Source organism: Herpailurus yagouaroundi, unplaced genomic scaffold (genome assembly GCF_014898765.1).
Source record: "Herpailurus yagouaroundi ecotype Mexico unplaced genomic scaffold, PumYag 569, whole genome shotgun sequence".
NCBI classification, from domain to species: domain Eukaryota; kingdom Metazoa; phylum Chordata; class Mammalia; order Carnivora; family Felidae; genus Herpailurus; species Herpailurus yagouaroundi.
Window position 1 is genome coordinate 4,821,098 of NW_024412786.1, and position 17,539 is coordinate 4,838,636.

The 17,539-nt window shown below is 49.3% G+C and overlaps 1 protein-coding gene across 24 annotated transcripts in view; it reads left to right on the top strand.

The window, feature by feature from the left end:
- Positions 1-17,539, top strand: part of PPP6R3 (protein phosphatase 6 regulatory subunit 3) — a 135,933-nt gene that overhangs the window by 70,193 nt on the left and 48,201 nt on the right. For 23 of the 24 annotated variants that reach the window (XM_040465833.1, XM_040465835.1, XM_040465840.1 and 20 more), the window contains 5 exons: positions 2,010-2,196; positions 5,300-5,437; positions 7,555-7,620; positions 10,393-10,505; positions 14,013-14,126. In XM_040465833.1, the coding sequence (XP_040321767.1) occupies positions 2,010-2,196; positions 5,300-5,437; positions 7,555-7,620; positions 10,393-10,505; positions 14,013-14,126 (618 nt within the window). The remainder of the gene's footprint in view (positions 1-2,009; positions 2,197-5,299; positions 5,438-7,554; positions 7,621-10,392; positions 10,506-14,012; positions 14,127-17,539) is intronic. The other variant, XM_040465852.1, reaches the window with a different exon arrangement.

Genomic DNA, 17,539 nt, shown 5'->3' on the forward strand with positions numbered 1-17,539 from the left:
GGGAGGGGGGGGGTCTTGGGGTGTTTTAGAAGCTCGTTTAATGTTTGAGAGGTAGGGAAGGGGAGAGAGAGAGAACCCCAGCCTGTCCAGAACCAGGACCTTGAGCCTTTCGTATAGTGCCCAGGCCCACACGTGTGCCTCTTTATCTAGGTCGTGTGTCTCAGTCACTGTGCAAAAACAGGTGAAAAATTCATTGAAAAAAGTTTTTAAATGCCTGTGGCCTCTTCTGGACCTCGTGTGTCAGAATTTGGAGAATACACGCTACACGTTTGGTGTGCGGCCACGGTTGAGGCCACTACCTTTTACCGGTCCTTTATTTGCCAGCAATTTCAAATTGGGGTGATCGAGACAACGTTCCCCCAACATCGTCCCCCAGTGTTCCCCGTAGTAGCATTTCGGAAGTTTTGTAAAGTGGAAAATATAGAGGAATAAAAACAGTTAGCTTTTGTTTATTCCAGGCCTCCTTCCCAGTATTTCGTATGTCATATCCTTCCACGTGAGGTAGATGCTGTTATCTTAATTTTGCAGACTTGGAAACTGAGGCCCAGGGAGGCTAAGGAACTTGCCCAAGGTCATGCAGCTTGTAAGTGGTAGAGATGGGAGTCTGAACCTAGGCGGTGCGACTCCAGAAGCTGCACCTGCACCCCATGCATGATCCTGCCCCTGGCACAACGGTGACTTTATGTTGTGGCGTCTTTGAGCCCGTATGTTCCACAGAGTAGGAGAGAGAGACTTTAATTTGAGCCACAGAAGAGAGCTGTTTGATAATATGATCTTGGTGCCCACACGCCTTCCAGTTCTGTTGTCTGTCTTTTCCCTACAAAGGTTCTTCTGGGGACACTCTTCTTGTTGTGTTCCGTCTTCCGACCTCACCCCAGAGCCTCGCAGCAGGCAGCCCTTGGGCGCCTCGAGGGGTGTGGCGTGTGTTCTAGACTGCAGTCCTCCCCTCTTTCGTGTCCTACAGCCACTTGTGGCTGTTCTGTCACCTCCCTATCCTGGTCAGCCTTTGACTTGCCACTCCAGAGGACTAGTTGGTTCTGGATCCTGGCTGCTTGACGGGGCGGAAGTAAGAGCAGAGAAGTGAGCTTGTGGCTAGAACGGCCGTGGCGTCTCCATTTGTTGCCATTGAAAACAGACGGGAAACTGTGGTAAAAGGAGTGAGTGGAGAAAACGGATCAGCTGTCTGGTTTTCAGAGAGAGGGAGAGAGTGCTCTGGTGGGCAGAGGCAAGCATGCTTTCGGGGTGCAGGTGTTTCCAGGGCCGTAGGGTCTGCAGAGAGGTCTGCGTCCCACAGCAGTGAGGTCTGACGGGCGCTGATCCTGGACCACCTTGCAAGGCTGGCTTGGAGAGCTCTTTTCCCGTATGCCGTTTCTCCACTTGGGTAGCTAGCTCAGGCTGACATCCTCCTCTCCACTTCCCTATGTTAGAAGATTTGTTCTCTTAAGATGTGACATGGACTGGACACTTGGTAAGCGCCCCCAAAACAGCTTTCTGGTACCGTTTGCAACCCATGTGAAAATAGGCGTGGCCGGCCTCGGAACCTGCATGTGTCTCGAGCGAGTACTTACGAGGTGCCGTGTGCGGGGCGGTTTCCTGGACACCAGCGTCCCCCGTGGTCGTCCTACAAGCCGGGCCACTTCCCACGTCAGAGCAGGCTGCTCAGGGCTGCAGCCCGAGACTCTTAGCTGCCGCACCTCGCCAGGCCTGTCCTGTGGGAGAAGGCCCACGCCCTGCGGCGTGGCCTCCCCAGGCTCCCGAGCCCTGGCTGTGCTCTGGTTTTGTTGGGGAAAACGTATCCTGTTACAGCTTGCTTTAGAAGTAATTTTTGAGACACGGTAGAAAATTCACTTTCATCTACAGGTTGGACAGAATGGATTGACATGCTTTTCTAATTCCCAAAGGTGATTTTGTTTTTCACAAAATTTTAGGAAGCCTTTCTGATTTGTGTTTTTACTTGATGTCATGAAACTGTTAATACAGATGATGATACAAGTGTCCTGTTCTTCTAGGTACCCAAATATATCTTGTGAGTTGCTCACTTCTGATGTCTCCCAGATGAATGATAGACTGGGAGAAGATGAGTCCTTGCTAATGAAATTATATAGCTTCCTCCTAAACGATTCCCCCTTGAACCCACTACTTGCCAGTTTCTTCAGCAAGGTGCTAAGTATTCTTATCAGCAGAAAACCAGAACAGGTAAATATTATTTTCCGAAAGGTAAGTATTAGGGCTGATCATCCCCCTGAGATGATCCCCCAGTCATTTTGTTGCTTCAGTGTTCTGAGTGTGCCGTTAAGTCCAGGTTCTGTAGAGGAAGAGTACACTTGAAATATACTGACTTACCACCGATTCCCACGTTAATGAGCGTGTTCCCACTTGACGTGTTCTTTTCCCAGTGCCCCACGGCTCCGTTTTTTGCTTTACTTTGGTTTCCTCTTTTGACCTATTTGGAGCATGAGAATGTGGGGTGTCCATCTGCGAAGGTAGCGAGCGGCGTGGCTCCTACCGAGTGGTTGAAGGGTCGTAGTGACTCTGGCAAAGTAAATTTTTAATTATCATTATTATTTATTTACTTTTTGCGTTCCCCTAATGATGAGCACAACAGATGAGGCTTTAAATCAAAAAGCTTTTCTAGAAATGTAATTGATGATTAGTTTATGCCAATGGTCTGATTCCACTCAAAAACTTAAGTGTTTGGCGTGAGACGTCTCTGTTCAGACTGCTGTTCCTGTCCAGTAGCGCTGGGGGCAGAAATTCCTACGTTACTATTGTGGCAGGAACCTCCCCCTCCCGTCCCCCCTCCCCAAACCCTCACGTCTGTTTTGTTCCTAAACAATTCAGATCCGCGTGGGAAATTTGTATTCTAAGGATCTGTGGCATGTGTAGTGGTTCTCAAAGTAGGGTTCCTGGACATGAGTGCCACCTGAGAATTTGTTAGAAATGCAAGTTCTAACCACCTCACACCTAATGGATCAGACACTCTGGGGGTGGGGCCCAGCGATCTGGGATTTTTAATAAGCCTTCTTGGATGACTCTGATGACAATTTGAGAATCACAGCTGTGGTGGATATTGGTGTGAAAAAGGACGTGCTTACCAGGAGATTACGATCCGCTTACGGAAACACGCACCCAAGGAGCCACGAGGGCCTCGACGCTCAAGTACAGACAGATCTGCCAGAGAGCAGCGAGCAAGGGTGTGATGACCGGGTGCAGTTGGTCCAGCCGGCCAGGCCTGGCCTCCTTCCTGATGGAAAACAGGCTCCGTGACCCGTCCTTGCTGTCAGCAGAGGGTTGAAGCTATTTTAGGCTCAGTCCGTCTGTCTGTGCCAAGGCAGAGTTTAGAAAGACGAGGTTGTTCTTTTCACGTTCTTAATTAAGCAGCATTACCCTCCTAAATGAGTTGGGATTGAAGTTCTCTTTTCTTAGAGAGTGAATCCCCAGTCATGATCACTGTAACCCAGGTTGTCTTTCCCTGTTCTGCCTGCTGGGGAGAAGTGACAGCGCTGCTGGGTCTTATCCCATCAGCCCCAGTTACTCCTGGTCCTTTCGGATGGTTGTAGCCATTATCGAAACAGGTCTTTACACCTTCGTCGTGCCTTTTCTTTTCCCTCTGTGCTGGGGGAGTCCGAATCCCCGGGTCCCGGTTCTCACCAGACCTTCACTGTAGAGCCAGAACGCGCTGGAAGCTTTCTGGGACTCAGCATTTGCACGGCCTTCCAGGTCAGACCTCTCTGTGCAGAGGTGACGGCACGTGCCGATTAAATGCTGAGAGACGGGCCTGGCCGCTCTGTTGTTTGTTGTGCTTCTTGGCTTAGGACTCTGAGTGGAGTCACCCCTGCTCTTCTCGCTGTAGGAAGAGCTCAAACCTAGCGCCTCTCTCTCTCCTGTTGAGAGCTAAGAGTGTGAACGAAGGTGTCCCATCACATGATATGTTATTAGGAAGGGGCTGTGCAGCTGCAGGGGACGAAAACCACGTCGACTCCGTCTGGCTTAACCGACACGGACGTTCGTTCGCTCACGGGGCAGGAAGTCGAGCCGTGGGACGCCTCCCGTGTTGGGGGCTCGCACGTCAGGAGTGTCCTCCTCCATCTAGGACGTGTTGCCGTCCTGGCTCTGCTGGCCACGGCACTGGCTGCAGTTCGTGCCTTGGGGCCCCACGTCCGGCTCCTTGCCGCTGAATCCTGCAGTATTTGGGGCACATCTGACTTTTTCCTCTTTGCTCCTCTCCTCGTGCTTTTAAAAACTGTGTGACTCAGCTGTGAGTGGATTAACTTCTTGAAAGTTTCTGTTACAACGTTTCTAGAGAAGCAACGTATGATGGTTAGTCCTGCACTTGTGCCCGGTGGTGTGGAGCAGTCTCTGTCATCCCTGGCTCTTAGGCTTCTCCACGTGGGACAATGGCAGGATTGTGGCTTTTGTGGCCTGCAGATCTACGTTTAAACCTCAGGGCAGCCACGGTTTGGCCCTAGCGACATACTGAACTGGTCTGCGCCTCGGTTTCCTCATCTGTAACGCCGAGTGGGGCAACCTCACCTCGAGGGCTCTCGAGAGGTTTCGGTGAGATTAGCGGCTGCCACACTGGTCGTGTTGCTTCTGGCACTTGTGAAGGGACCCCGGGTGGCTCCGGACAGAAGGCGCAGCAGGGTGTGCAGGACAGAACCAGCTCCCTCTTCTGGCACAGGAGAGAGACCCAGGTGGGCTCTGGGTGTTTCCACGTCCCTTCTGTGTAGCCGCCCGCCCCCCCTCACCCCCTCCCTGTGGGAACCCGGTCAGGTGAACCCAGATGAAACCCAGATGTGATGTTTCTCTAGCAGGTCACTTAGCCACTTAGACTGACGTAGAAATGCTTTTTGCTTTGAATTTTTGTTCTTAACTTGCCGGAGTCTAATTAGGATTTTGAATATTCTGCATTTCCGTGCAAAGTCTAATGGACTTATATTTATGCCCATAAACTCTTAAATGGTATATTCTCATGCTCATTATTAGGGTACTAAATTCTTTATCCTTACTCTTTGAAAGTTAGCGATGACAGTGAACAGAAAAAGACTCTGTTATGATGTGTTTATATTAAGGAATGCGTGATACTTGGGGAGATTTTTTTCCTAAGGGGTTTGCGTACCGTAACAGCCAGCAGCTCTCCGGTTTTATGTCTGATGACTGACTCCATGTCTGCCGGTCCTCGGCGGAAGGTGGTGGTGGGCTCTGAGGGGGCGGGTCCGGGGGTCAGGGCGGGGTAGGACCTAAAGTTGATGGTTCCGCCCATTTCCATGTCTTTCAGTTTCGGTTTGTTCTCCTCTAGATCGTGGATTTCTTAAAGAAGAAACGTGATTTTGTAGACCTTATTATAAAGCACATAGGAACTTCGGCCATCATGGATTTGTTGCTCAGGCTCCTGACGTGCATCGAGCCTCCGCAGCCCAGGCAGGATGTTCTGAATGTGAGTAGAATCATGACCCCCGCACCGGGGCTGCTGGGAGCTGGGAGCCCGGAGGGATTCCAGGAGGTTGGGAGAGGAGAGTTGTCTGGGAAACCGGGTCAGGGGTGAGGGGTGGGGGGAGAGGGCAGGGGGAGGAAGGAAGGTCGTTCGTAGGAAGAGATTCAGGTTTGGCGGGATTGGCTTTCCGGGTGTGCACATCTGTAGGGGCCTGGGATGCTTTGGGAGGGGCTCTCCAGCCTTTGCCGGTTTGTTTCTCGGCGGGATGGGTCGAGGATGGGTCTCAGAGCTGCCCTGGTGCGAGCGGAAGGCTGGGAGTGAGAGATCTCGTCTGCGTCCGCTCCGCTCCACGGCGTCACTCTTGAGACCGTGGCCACCCTGCAGGGTCTGGCCGCAAGGACACGTGTGGCTGTTTCCAGGAAATCCGTCTTCACAAGTAACTTTCTTCTTGTGGGTAGTTGGGAGCGTGGGATAAGAGGGAGAATGGAGATTGATTTTCAGAATTCTGGTAGGTGATGATTTTCGGATCCGTGTGCCTCTCGAAGAGCTTTCTTAAGTGGAATTTGGGTGGAACGAGTAACTTAAAGATGAAGTTCCTCACGGGCTCTTATCTTTGCCTGTTCTTCTTGTCTTCTGGCTCCTCCTCTCTCATTCTCTTCACTGCCTTCTTCCGGAACCTTCCCCAGTCCATTCCATCCTTAATACTCCACTTTGAACCTTAGCACTTACTTGTTTCTTTGAAGTCCGTTTTATTGGCAATGCCTTTCTTATTTTACATACGTATGTGTATATATATGTACGTATGTGTATGTATGTATTTTGAGAGAGAGCTCACGCGAACGGGGGGAAGGGCAGAGGGAGAGGGAGACACAGAATCCGAAGCAGGCTTCAGACTCTGAACTGACAGCACAGAGCCCTTTGCGGGGCTCGAACTCACAGACTGTAAGATCATGACCTGAGCTGAAGTCGGACGCCTAACTGACCGGGCCACCCAGGTGCCCCAGAGTATTAAGTGCTTCTTAATGGATGTGGGGCAGGTTAGCTCACAGTCCTCAGTTTCCCTCCTTTTCCCTGGGTGGTCAGGACGCTCCGCCCCGTCCCCTCAGACATCACTCGGGAGCTCAGCTTCCCCCCCCCCCGCTGAATCAAAGTCTGCGCTTGAGCAAGACACCCGGGAGGGGGATTCACGTCCCCGTTTTAAAACTGGTCTTAAAATGTGAAGTGGGACCTCTAGCTGTGTGCCCTCTGGTAGCTTCGTGTGCATTTCCTTTGGGCACCGCCCTCCTTGAGGACCAGACAGCTGGGCCTTCAGCAAAGCGTGTTTGATTTCTTGCCACCCGGTGCCACGCCTCCCCCCTGTCCCCAGTCTCCTTTAACCTTTGGGTTTTGCTCGTTTGGGGGTTGTTTTTGTTTTTGTGTGTCCTTTCGCGGTTGTGAGTGCTTTGTTTGTTACGGTGTTCCTGTCCGTGCGCAACTAATACTCCGCTAGCTGACTTGTGATTTATTCTTCCTCACTCCTTTCCTCTTCCTGTTGGCAGTCCCAGCAGTACCTCACGTGTGGAGGGGAGATTGTTCTGGTCAGAATACCAGCTCTTTACGAACTCGTGACGGGGCAGACAAACTCTCCTGCTGTGGGGTACTGCCCCTGTGCTCCCTGTGGCTGCTTTGGTTTTGAGTCTGAAAGTTCATCATATGTTTTAACCCAGAGGCCTGATACCAAATACTGCTTTCGTCAGTGTTTCTGAAGCTGTCTGAAAGCGAAGATGTACATACGCTTATTAGAAGATGTATAAATTCCACCTCCCCTCAACAGTCAGAACACAGACCCTTTTAGTGGGTGGTGTCTGAGAATTACTCTGTGGCCGAGAAGCTGATGGTAGAATTTCTATGTGTGGGAACTGTAATTTGGGGCATAGTTGGTGCTGTTGGCTGCTGTTTAAATAATATATTCACTGGCATTTTCCTTGGGGGACTTTTAATTTCCTGTAGTGTTCAAAGTCCAGAGAAACCTGTAACATTCCACTTAAAATGTGATGGATATTTCCAAGTATGTTAATCTTCATTGGGGCTTGAACAAAAGCCACGCATTGCTATGATTACCTCTACAATGTGTTTTACAGTGGTTAAATGAGGAGCAAATTATCCAGAGGCTTGTGGAAATAGTTCATCCATCGCAAGAAGAAGACGTAAGTTCTCTTGTGCGACTGTAAACTCGATGTTCTTGTTTTGTTTTTTAAAAAGCAACCGTGTTTATGTGCACAGAACATAATTGTACGAGACGTGAAGGTAGAGGACAGGTGTTGTTAAGGTTGACCGTTTTCTATACACTGAAGGGTTTAAAAAATACTACGTTTTCCTGTTGCCCAGAACTTTTCCGGAAATGTGGAAGACAGCAGGCCCCGGTTCCAGCACCGTCTCCCGGAGCTGGGATTTCGTGCTGCGTCTGCTCGCCTTTGCCGCAGACCTCCGTCCACACTCCTTTTTTCTCGCGTGCACATCTTGAGCCCAGATGGTGTGGCCACATCTGCACTTGTTTGTCTCTGTTCTGGCCAAAGCTTTCCGGGCGGCACCTCAGAATCTTCGCCACCACCGGCCCCTAGAGCGTCGGGCTCCTGGCGGTGGCGCTTCCTGGCCTGGCTCGCGGCGCTCACGTGAGGGTTTGGCTTTGTCCCGGGTGCTGACGACGGACTTGGCAATAGGATCGAGGCCGGGTTGGAGCATGAAGACAGAGCTGTGTGCCCAGAGGATGCCCGTGCGGGGTCGGGGAGGGGTCCCCGGGACCAGCCCGTCCGCCTCGTGGAGGGACCCGTCGCTCTGCTCCTCTGCCGCTGCCCTGGCTGCCACCTTCAGCAGGGCTGGGCCACGCGGGATTGCAGGCGTTCAGCCCTTTCTCCCCGCGCACGTGGCACTTCTGTGGGGCTCAGCCTACTGTCTGTGAAGGGGCTGCTTTAGAGTAGAGGTGGGGAGGTCGGGGGACCCTCTCTTTAGGCCTCTAGGTGGCCACTTAGTCTGAAGAGTGAGCCCCACGGAAGAGTAGCAAAAAGCTAGGCGTGTGTCCCCGGAGGACATTTGGCTCACAAAGGTGAATTTTCTATCGAGGTTGAGTTAGCCCCTTCTACTCTGGTGCACTCAAAACCTTTGCTACCTGGAGTTCAGCTGAAATGGGCTTTTCCCAAACAAACAAACAAAAAAAAGTTAGTCATTAAAGGTGCTATTCGTTCCCCGTCTTGCCCTCGGGACCGTGCAGCTGGCGCTCCCCTCGGTGTCGTCACTGCGGACGTTCAGAACACAGTCCCGCGCATGCCCGTGCCGTGCGGGTGCTCGAGTGCGGGAGCCCTGCCCAGCGGGAGCCCACCATCTGGTTGGGGTGGTAACCCCTCCCGTGCCGGGGGGTTGGACGCTTCCCAAGCACGCTTCCCGTGTGACCCAGGTGTGGCCAGTGCGGGCCATGGAGAGAGGTGACAGGGAGCGCGGCCCGTGCCACTCGGGGGGAGTATGTGTCCGTGGACGAGGCTTGCCTTTCGCCAGGTTCACGTTCCTGAACGGCAGAGCTTGATTACTCAACGGGAAGTTAGTTATACCTGCCTGCGAGGTTCAGGAGAAACTGATAAAGGAGAAGCCCAGCTCTGCAGCTTTCTTTTTTCTTTTTTCTTTTTTCAAGGACAAAGCATTTGGGGCATTAACACCTTCTTTACTTGCCTTGCAAGAAAGTTAATTTTGCCTCTGGACAGTCCTGTTGATACTTCTGTTTTGTATTATGGGATACATTATATGCTAAAATGGCACTGACCGGTTTGTGTTCGTGAAGGAAATGTCAGGCTTCTAATTCTGGTCAGTGGATTTTGCTGTCCTGGCACGTGTCGTCATCTGTGCCAGAGGATCGCTGTCAACTGTGCCCGTGTCACGTGCCACAGAACGTGATGCGCGGGTGCTGAGACTTCGGACCTTTCCTGGGAGGCTGTTACACCACACATGAGGAGAACATGCAGTATTTCTTACACATTGGCATATTCCAGGAAGCTTTGTCTTTTTTTTTTTTTTTTTGGTTAACGTCCATTTATTTTTGAGAGAGAGGCAGAGAGTGCTTGCACGCGAGTTGGGGGGGGAGCGGGGAGAAAGGGAGAGAGAATCCGAAGCAGGCTCCACGGTGTCAGCCCAGGGCCTGACACGGGGCTGGAACTCACCAGTGAGATCATGACCTGAGCTAAAGTCAGACACTTAACCGACTGAGCCACCCAGGAACCCCTGTCTTTATTTTTTAAATCAGTGCCAATTTAAAAGCTAATTTATGAGCTTCTATGCTAATACGAGTATATACAGTTGACCTTTGAACAACACAGGGGCGAGGGGTGCCAACCCCCTACGAAGTCGAAAATCCACGTAAAAATTTGGACTCCACAGACGCTTAACTGCTGATAGCCTGCGATTGACCATAAGCCTTGCCGATCAGGTCAGCCGTCAGCACATAGATTGTGGATGTGTTCTGTGCACGTTCTTCTAATAAAGTAAGCTAGAGGAAAGACAGTGTTGTTAAGAAAGTCCTAAGGAAGAGAAAATGCATACTTACATGAGTATGGTACTGTATTAAGAAAATCCGCGTGTAAGTGAACTCGTGCAGTTCAAACCCGTGTTGCTAAAAGGTCAGCTGTATTTGGGGACGTGTTTTTTTCAAGTTTTCACTTGTCGAAATTCTTCCTTGCCAGAACTTTGATCACATGTCCCTACACATGGAAATCTGTATCGTGCAGTGTTGTTACATGGAGCTCATTAGCCTGGCAGAATAAATTGCTCGTGTCTTTACCTACATGACTTCTTTTGAGCTTGACTTTCTGTTCACTGCAGCTTATTATGGCCAGTGTTAATTTGTGTTATTTCTTAAGCATTTTCTTCTCTAATGTTTTATTATAAATTTGACATTTGACGTGTTTGATAGTTAAAATTGTACTTTTTCCCTTTAGCGGCATTCAAATGCTTCACAGTCACTTTGTGAAATTGTTCGCCTGAGCAGAGACCAGATGTTACAGATCCAGAACAGTTCAGAACCAGATCCCCTGCTTGCCACTCTAGAAAAGTATGTTTCAAAGTCTGTTCTAGTTCTTTGTTCTTATTGATGCTGTTTGACGTGTTACCATTGTGAGTGTTGGTAAGTCTTCCTTATGTGGGAATCGTGTCCCTGCAAAATCCCCTCGGGTGGGTGAGAAGGTAGGAGAGCCGGCTTATCTGACCTCAGCTGTCTGTGGGGCCCGCTGGAGACCCACAGGGTAAGAAGGTGAATAAATGACATTTGTGTGTGGACTTTCAACTTTCAAGTAGTTGTAAACTAGAATTCTGTAAAGCCATCATAAGAGGGGGTGGCCGCAGTATAACTGTAGTCACTGCCCCACAAGTCTTTGGTGAAGAGTCTTATACACAAACTAATTTGACCCATTTTAGTACATGGTTCTTACTAGAAGCTCTTCTTAGTGTTTACTGTATCTTTGCAGCTGACTAGGGGCAACCTGACCAGACCTGATGGAAGGGTCACAAGCCCTGTATGTTCTGTGTCTTTGAACTGCTCGTGCCCTTATTTTGAGACCGTGCCTTTGAGCAGCCGTCTCCTGTTTGGGTGGAAGATAGCTTGGGGATGCTGTGCTGTTCCGAAATATGCGAACGGCCAACCCATAGGTATTAGTTTCTGTAGATTCACAAATTTTCTGAAAGAATGCTTACCATCAAGCTTGGGCATACATTCGACCTGCATCCACATGGCTGCAGGCTGTTGGCATAAAGAAGAATCAGGCATTTCCGCCCTTCAGATGAGTAAGTCGAGAGGGTGCACACACCGTGAGCTGTGAGGTACGAGTGGCGGCCTTGCTTCAGTGCACGGCCGCTCTCGTTCTCGCTGATGACTTCGCCCGTCCTCTTGCGATCCTTCTGTACGTTGACGTTCATGTGGCTTCTTTTGGCTTAACTACCTGGAAGGTCCTTTTATTCAAATAAAACATTTGTGTGTATTACTTACCTGGCAAGTGTGAGATGAGCAAGGACCAAATTAGGGAAGTTGTAACTTTTGTAGTCTGTCACCGGAGAAGCAGAGTTGTGTTTTCCCAGCGAGTATTGTTGACTAGGAAGGAGTTGACTAATTCTGAGGGAGCGAAACAGATTATTGGTTCCTGAGTGATATGTCATTTTACCCATCCCATTTCCGTTATTCTCGGCTTTATGGCATATGTACTCTTTTTATAAATATAAGACATTCCACATTCAAATACCAGTAATCATAGTATTAGGTTGAACCACGTCAAATTGCCATTTGAGTAGGGTAAAAACATATTGAATACCAACAATCTGTGGTTCATGACAGCAGTTGTCCAACAGAAATAAAAGATGTAATTTTAAATTACCCAGTAGCCACATTCAAGTAAAGGGTGAAATTAATTGTAATAATTATTTAATCTAATTGATACAAAATATTTGAACATCTCATTTAAAAAATTATTGAGGTATTCTACATTCTTTGCACAAAGTTTTGGAAACCCAGCATCTATTTTACACTTAGGACAGATCAATTGAGACTAATTGCAGTTTGAGTACAGTGGCCTCATGTGGTTGACTCTGGCCACCTGGGACAGCAGGTTCGCCTTGAATGTCAGACTGACCAACATTAATCACGGAGTTTCAGCGCCACCAGAGCCCTCTCACATGTGGAATCTGACCCATGAAGCCTGTGTATGGACTAGCTCTTAGAGTTCAAGCTGTGTCTTTAGTCCTGGATCAGCTATAAATTGAATTACATAGGTACATACTCAGAAATGACATCATTAAATATTAGTTGGAGTAAATTTCTTCAAATTCGTGGACTTGAGGAGTCAGGAGTCCCATGCTATCACTGAGTTAAATCTTCACTGCGCTTAGTGGGGAGACTTACTCTACGACAGCGCCTCCCACACTCTTCTTGAGATGAGAACCAGCCCCTTTTAATATCACACATGCTCCCACGTTATGGTGGTTTCTTAGTGTCTGTTGATTAAGAAAATGCACAGTGACCAAAGGCTTCTACAGGCTTGGTAAACTTACTAATTGTGATAGCATTTGCATATAGTTGATATATTATTAGGTAGTAATGTATAATACTTGTTTATGTTTGATAAATTATGGCGTAATATAGCAATATTATATTTTTTAAGATTTTAACGTTTATTTGTTTTTGAGAGAGAGAGAGAGTGAGAGCGAGCGAGCAGGGGAGGGTCAGAGAGAGAGGGAGACACAGAATCCGAAGCAGGCTCCAGGCTCTGAGCCGTCAGCACAGAGCCCGATGCAGGGCTCAAACCCACGAACCGTGAGATCGTGACCTGAATTGAAGTCGGATGCTTAACCCACTGAGCCCCCCCAGGCACCCCTGTCTATTGTGGTTTCAAGCTGCTAAGTAAGAACATCACTTGAACGAGAAGGTGGACGTCTATAGTTGGTCGCCGTGTCCATACCCCTCTACCTGGGGTGAGGCTGCTATTTGAAGAATAGACATATTTACTGTGAAAAAGCAGTCTGTTTTCCAGAGCTCAAGCCCAAACCTAGTATTTATTCTCTGGACTGCCATGCGTTGAGTAGCGTTTACGGTGCTGTTTTGGGCCAAGGTCTCACAAGGGGTTTCAGTGCTGGTCTGGGAGTGTGTGAGAGCTCCTTCCAGCAAGGGGGTCCTCTGAAGTTAGGCACCGGTTGTATTTGCTTCCCCCAAATAAAAGGAGATTCTCCTGCTTGCTGCCCTAGCCTGGAGAGGGCGGCGGTGTTGGGCTGCGGCGGGCACAGCTGTCCTCCGCATGACTGGCGTCTCCGCTGGGTGTGCAGCGGGGGCTCCCCAGCTGTAGGCCCCATTGTACGGGAGACCCCAGTTCTAATTCACTTGGATTCGGAAATACTGAGATCCTGAGAAACTGAGATTTTTCCTTGAGAACACCCATGTAAGTTTACCTAACAAGTTACCCTTGTGTTTTACATTGATCATGACCTTGAATATGTAATGGGAAGAGCCAGCCCGCAGAGAATACTTTTTGGGCAGTAGTTCAGTCAGATCCATTTCATTGCTACCGTGTTACTTTGATTTACCAGATTTTAATTAGAGGGTAAAATGCAACAATTGATCTTGTCTTTTACCTGTTTCAGATCTTAGTTAATTATACATCAGTGCCTTTGTGGGAAAACACTTGTGGGTTCTATTTACCTTTTTGAAAAATTACCCTTCTTTTGTGGGGCATAGAGTTCCAAATCTTATTACCACCCACAGCTACCACCGCCACCACCCTGGTCTCAGTGGGAGGTGACCGCCAATCTTGAAGTATTTGTTGGCTCTCGGCAAGATTGGCAAAGGCAAGCAGGGCCCAGGTAATTCTGCTGAGGCGGCAGGGTGGGGCGAGTAGGAAAGTGTATGTGGGAGAGTTGCATTTCTAATGAGCAGGATCACTTGTGTGCTCTAATAAATGTATTAAAAATAAAACATTAAGTAAAACGGATACTTGCCTTACCGGTAGCGTGATTTTTTTTCTCTGATGTTACTGTTAAATGATGTTATGGTTAGCACTTGACTGTTGATTTGTCTCCCCAGGCAAGAAATTATAGAACAGCTTCTATCAAATATTTTCCACAAGGAGAAAAATGAATCAGCCATCGTCAGTGCAATCCAGATATTGCTGACTTTACTTGAGACACGGCGACCAACGTAAGCTTTCCTTTTGTCTTACAGCAACGAGCCATGTTGTTGTGCTTTTAGATTTCCTAAAAGTGCAAAGTCGTTGGTTGATAAAGTGCAACATCATGCCCTTGAATTGCAGGTGCCGAATCTTTTTCCACCACATAAACTGTAAGTTAGTTTTATGTGAATGTGGTAAGTAGGGATATAGTTTGGTGACGCTGTTTATGGGCAGCGTCTGGGTATTTGTACCAGTTATGAAAACGCTGCTGTAAGTGCTGTCATAAAATGCGTCGCAGCGGAGAAGCTTCTTTCCTAAATATGAAAATGGAAAAGAGGTGTTCTCCTGGTCAGTGGGCAGCTCTCTCTCCTCCACGCAGCGGTTCAGGGACTTTCTGTCTTGTGATTCTTTCCTCCTCGTGCTAGCTTGAGGCTTCACATTGAGCCTTTGGGGGTTTCATATGTGAGGCCACTGCAGTTGGTGAGGCTGTTTTAAAATGGATGGGCAGGTGGCTTGAGGCCTTTACGGCAAAATTTGAGCAAAGTGAGAACCAGAAATGTGGTGTGCTTCCCCCAAGTGTGTGTCCCGGCCCAGCCATTTGTGTTCGTCGTGTCATTCTTCACAGTTTATGTCCACTGCTGGCTAATTCGCTTAGTGATCATCAGCGTTTTCTGATGGTTCCCTGGAGCATGAGAAGAGGTACGTATCCGTAAGCATTGCAGGAATATGTGGTTTAGAGATTAGAGTTTGTGTTTTCTCACTCGCTGTTGGATTTATCTGGTAAACCAGAGGGCATCAAGAGGACAGAAAAGGGCTGCCGTCAGCAGATGAAAATCTTGGCCGTCCAGGGTTTCTGGATGTGTTTCTAACGATGTAATTTTGGTTTCTAGCAAAGTAGTGAGGACAGCCATTCTGCTTCCCAGATACCTGATCTCTTGTCCTGGTCTGTTGAGTTCTTGGTTAGCGGTCGGGGAAGGGCAGTCTGGCAACCCTGCTTCAAATGCCTTGTAATTTGGAGATTGCGTCTGCAGCTTTCACCGCGTCTTCTGTAAATTCTGTTTCAAGTCACGTAACCGGCAACTTTTCAGGTGTCAGTCAAGTGGTGCGGGACTGTCATCCTGCTGGTCCTGCCTCACGGTGGTGGCACCATCTCTGAAAATGGTCTGGAAGCACCTGAAGCGGTGTTGGTGGCTTCGACCAGCTGCCCTGCCTTGAGAAGGCTACTTCTGAGAACAAGGATGCATCTTTGTGTATAGAAGAGAAGAACCACACCGCTGTGCAGCCTAAAGCAGACAGAGGAGATACCCCAGTAAGGAGGAAAGTTCTGACCAGGAGGAACTTGTCTTCAAATCAGAAAGGTTTATCAAATACTAAACAAGATTAAATATTAGGGGGGGAGGGCTCAGATTCTAGCCTTTTCCTGATGAGCTTTCTGAATCCCAAGAAGAAAGGATAAATCCTGAAGGTATCTGGCTAAGAAGTCGTGGGTCAACTACAAAGCGGATCGGATTGCCAGGCCTGTTCTCTGTGCATGTGAATAGATCTTCCGTGGGTATTGTAACTGGATACCGGAAAGCAGGGCAGGACTGCGACCCTGACGCGCCGTTGCTGGTGTGTGGGGGCGGGAGAGCCATTTTAAAGCCTCTGTGACCTCAGTGTGCCCATCTGGTTTCTGTTCAGGGGGTACATTTTGTGAAGATTGTACTTTGCCGAAACCAACGGAAAATAAGTTAGAATAAAGAACTCGAAGGGATAATATTGGTAAAATTGATGATAAATGAAATGGATGGGGGGGCGGGGTGAGCATTATTAACATGAACGTGAAGGTTAACTTTTAAGAAAGAATCATTGAATAAGTCACGTGTTGGGGAAAACAATGAATTTTAGATTATTTTAATAAAACTTAAGACATGAGATGGGGTAAGTTAGTATGTATGTCGGTTCTTGTCTTACACCAAGGAACTGAGGTGCACTCACAGTGTTTCTCATCGTGACAAATTATAGTTCAGATACGTTTTCCATAAATGTAGACTAGTAGGCTGTGACAGTCCCGAAGCTCCCTAGGGGGCAAGGAGGGCCCAGAAACCTCAGAGCTGTAGGCACAGGGTAATTTGCGTGCACCTGCAGGCCCTTCCCCGGGGAGCCGCGGTGGCGGTGGCAGCGGCCGGGGCGGGCAGAGCCGGGCAGACGAGAGAACACTCCGCTTTGCCCCGGGCGCGAGGAACCAGAGCAGCGGCCTTTGGGCAGAATGCACGATCCCCCTCCGTGATCCTCCTCTGCCCTCTCTCCTGCTGAGCGAAGCTCTTTGGCTACTAAGGACACGCTCTAGCCCCGAAGACACAGCTGGAGACCATTTGCAGTAGGCGGAAGGAACCGCAAAAAACCCTCTAGCCCACAAGACAGGCGGGGACGCATTATCGGCCCCGACCATTAGAGGTCCCCTCACACTGAAGCGAGGTCAGTGAGACCTAAGGACCTGTCAGCTGCCTGAGACAGGCTAAACCAAAACAACGTTTTCCCCATCGGCAGTCCCGGTTCCCTGGGCTGATGGGGCAGGAGAGGCCAGTGTGGAAGGAGACCCTGCGGGCACAGGAGCAAGCTTAAAGGGTAGAACCTCCAAAGACTGAGCTAAAGAGTGACGGGGGGAAGACCTTGGCGAACCAGCCCTAACTGTAAACACGAAGTAAGGGGACACACACCTGAAGTCTGGAGCGGGCTGAGGTCACGGCAGCAGCAGAACCGAGACCTAGGCCAGCCGCTGACTGGAGGGGGAGGTGAACCCCGCCTTGAGGGCCTGGAGAGAAAGGGGTGTGTGTTCTAGAAACACTTACTGCCCGACGCGACTTGCCCACCTTTCCACGAAAAATTATAAGATGAGCAAGATTAAAAAACCCCGAAAACTCAAGAGCAGGAGTAGTCAACAGACCGAGATTTAAAAATGCTGGAACTGTCTGCCAGGGAATTTAAAATAACTCTGATTAGTATGCCAACGGCCTGTGGGGAAAATGGACAAGCACAAGCAGGTGAGGGGACTTTAGCGGAGATAGAACATCACACGGACAGTGCTGGAGCTGAGGCCCGCAGCAGAGATGAAGAAGGCCTTGGGGCTTACTGGTGAAGTTGGACGCAGTCAAAGAAAGAGTCTATAGGACGTTAGAAATCACCCACACTGACCGTGAAGAGGTGAACCAAAAAGACTTGCTTTGTGAGCCGCAAGGGCCTAGGAGTGAACCGCCGCTGGGAACAAGGACCGGTGGCCAGATCTCGGTCCCTCACACCAGTCTCCAGGGAAGGGAACCGGGGCTCCTGGGAGAAGTGGCTGGTTCTACAGGTAGGGCAGGAGGAGTCTGGAGCATCGTGTCAGGTAAAAATTAGGAAGTACAGGGGCGCCTGGGTGGCGCAGTCGGTTAAGCGTCCGACTTCAGCCAGGTCACGATCTCGC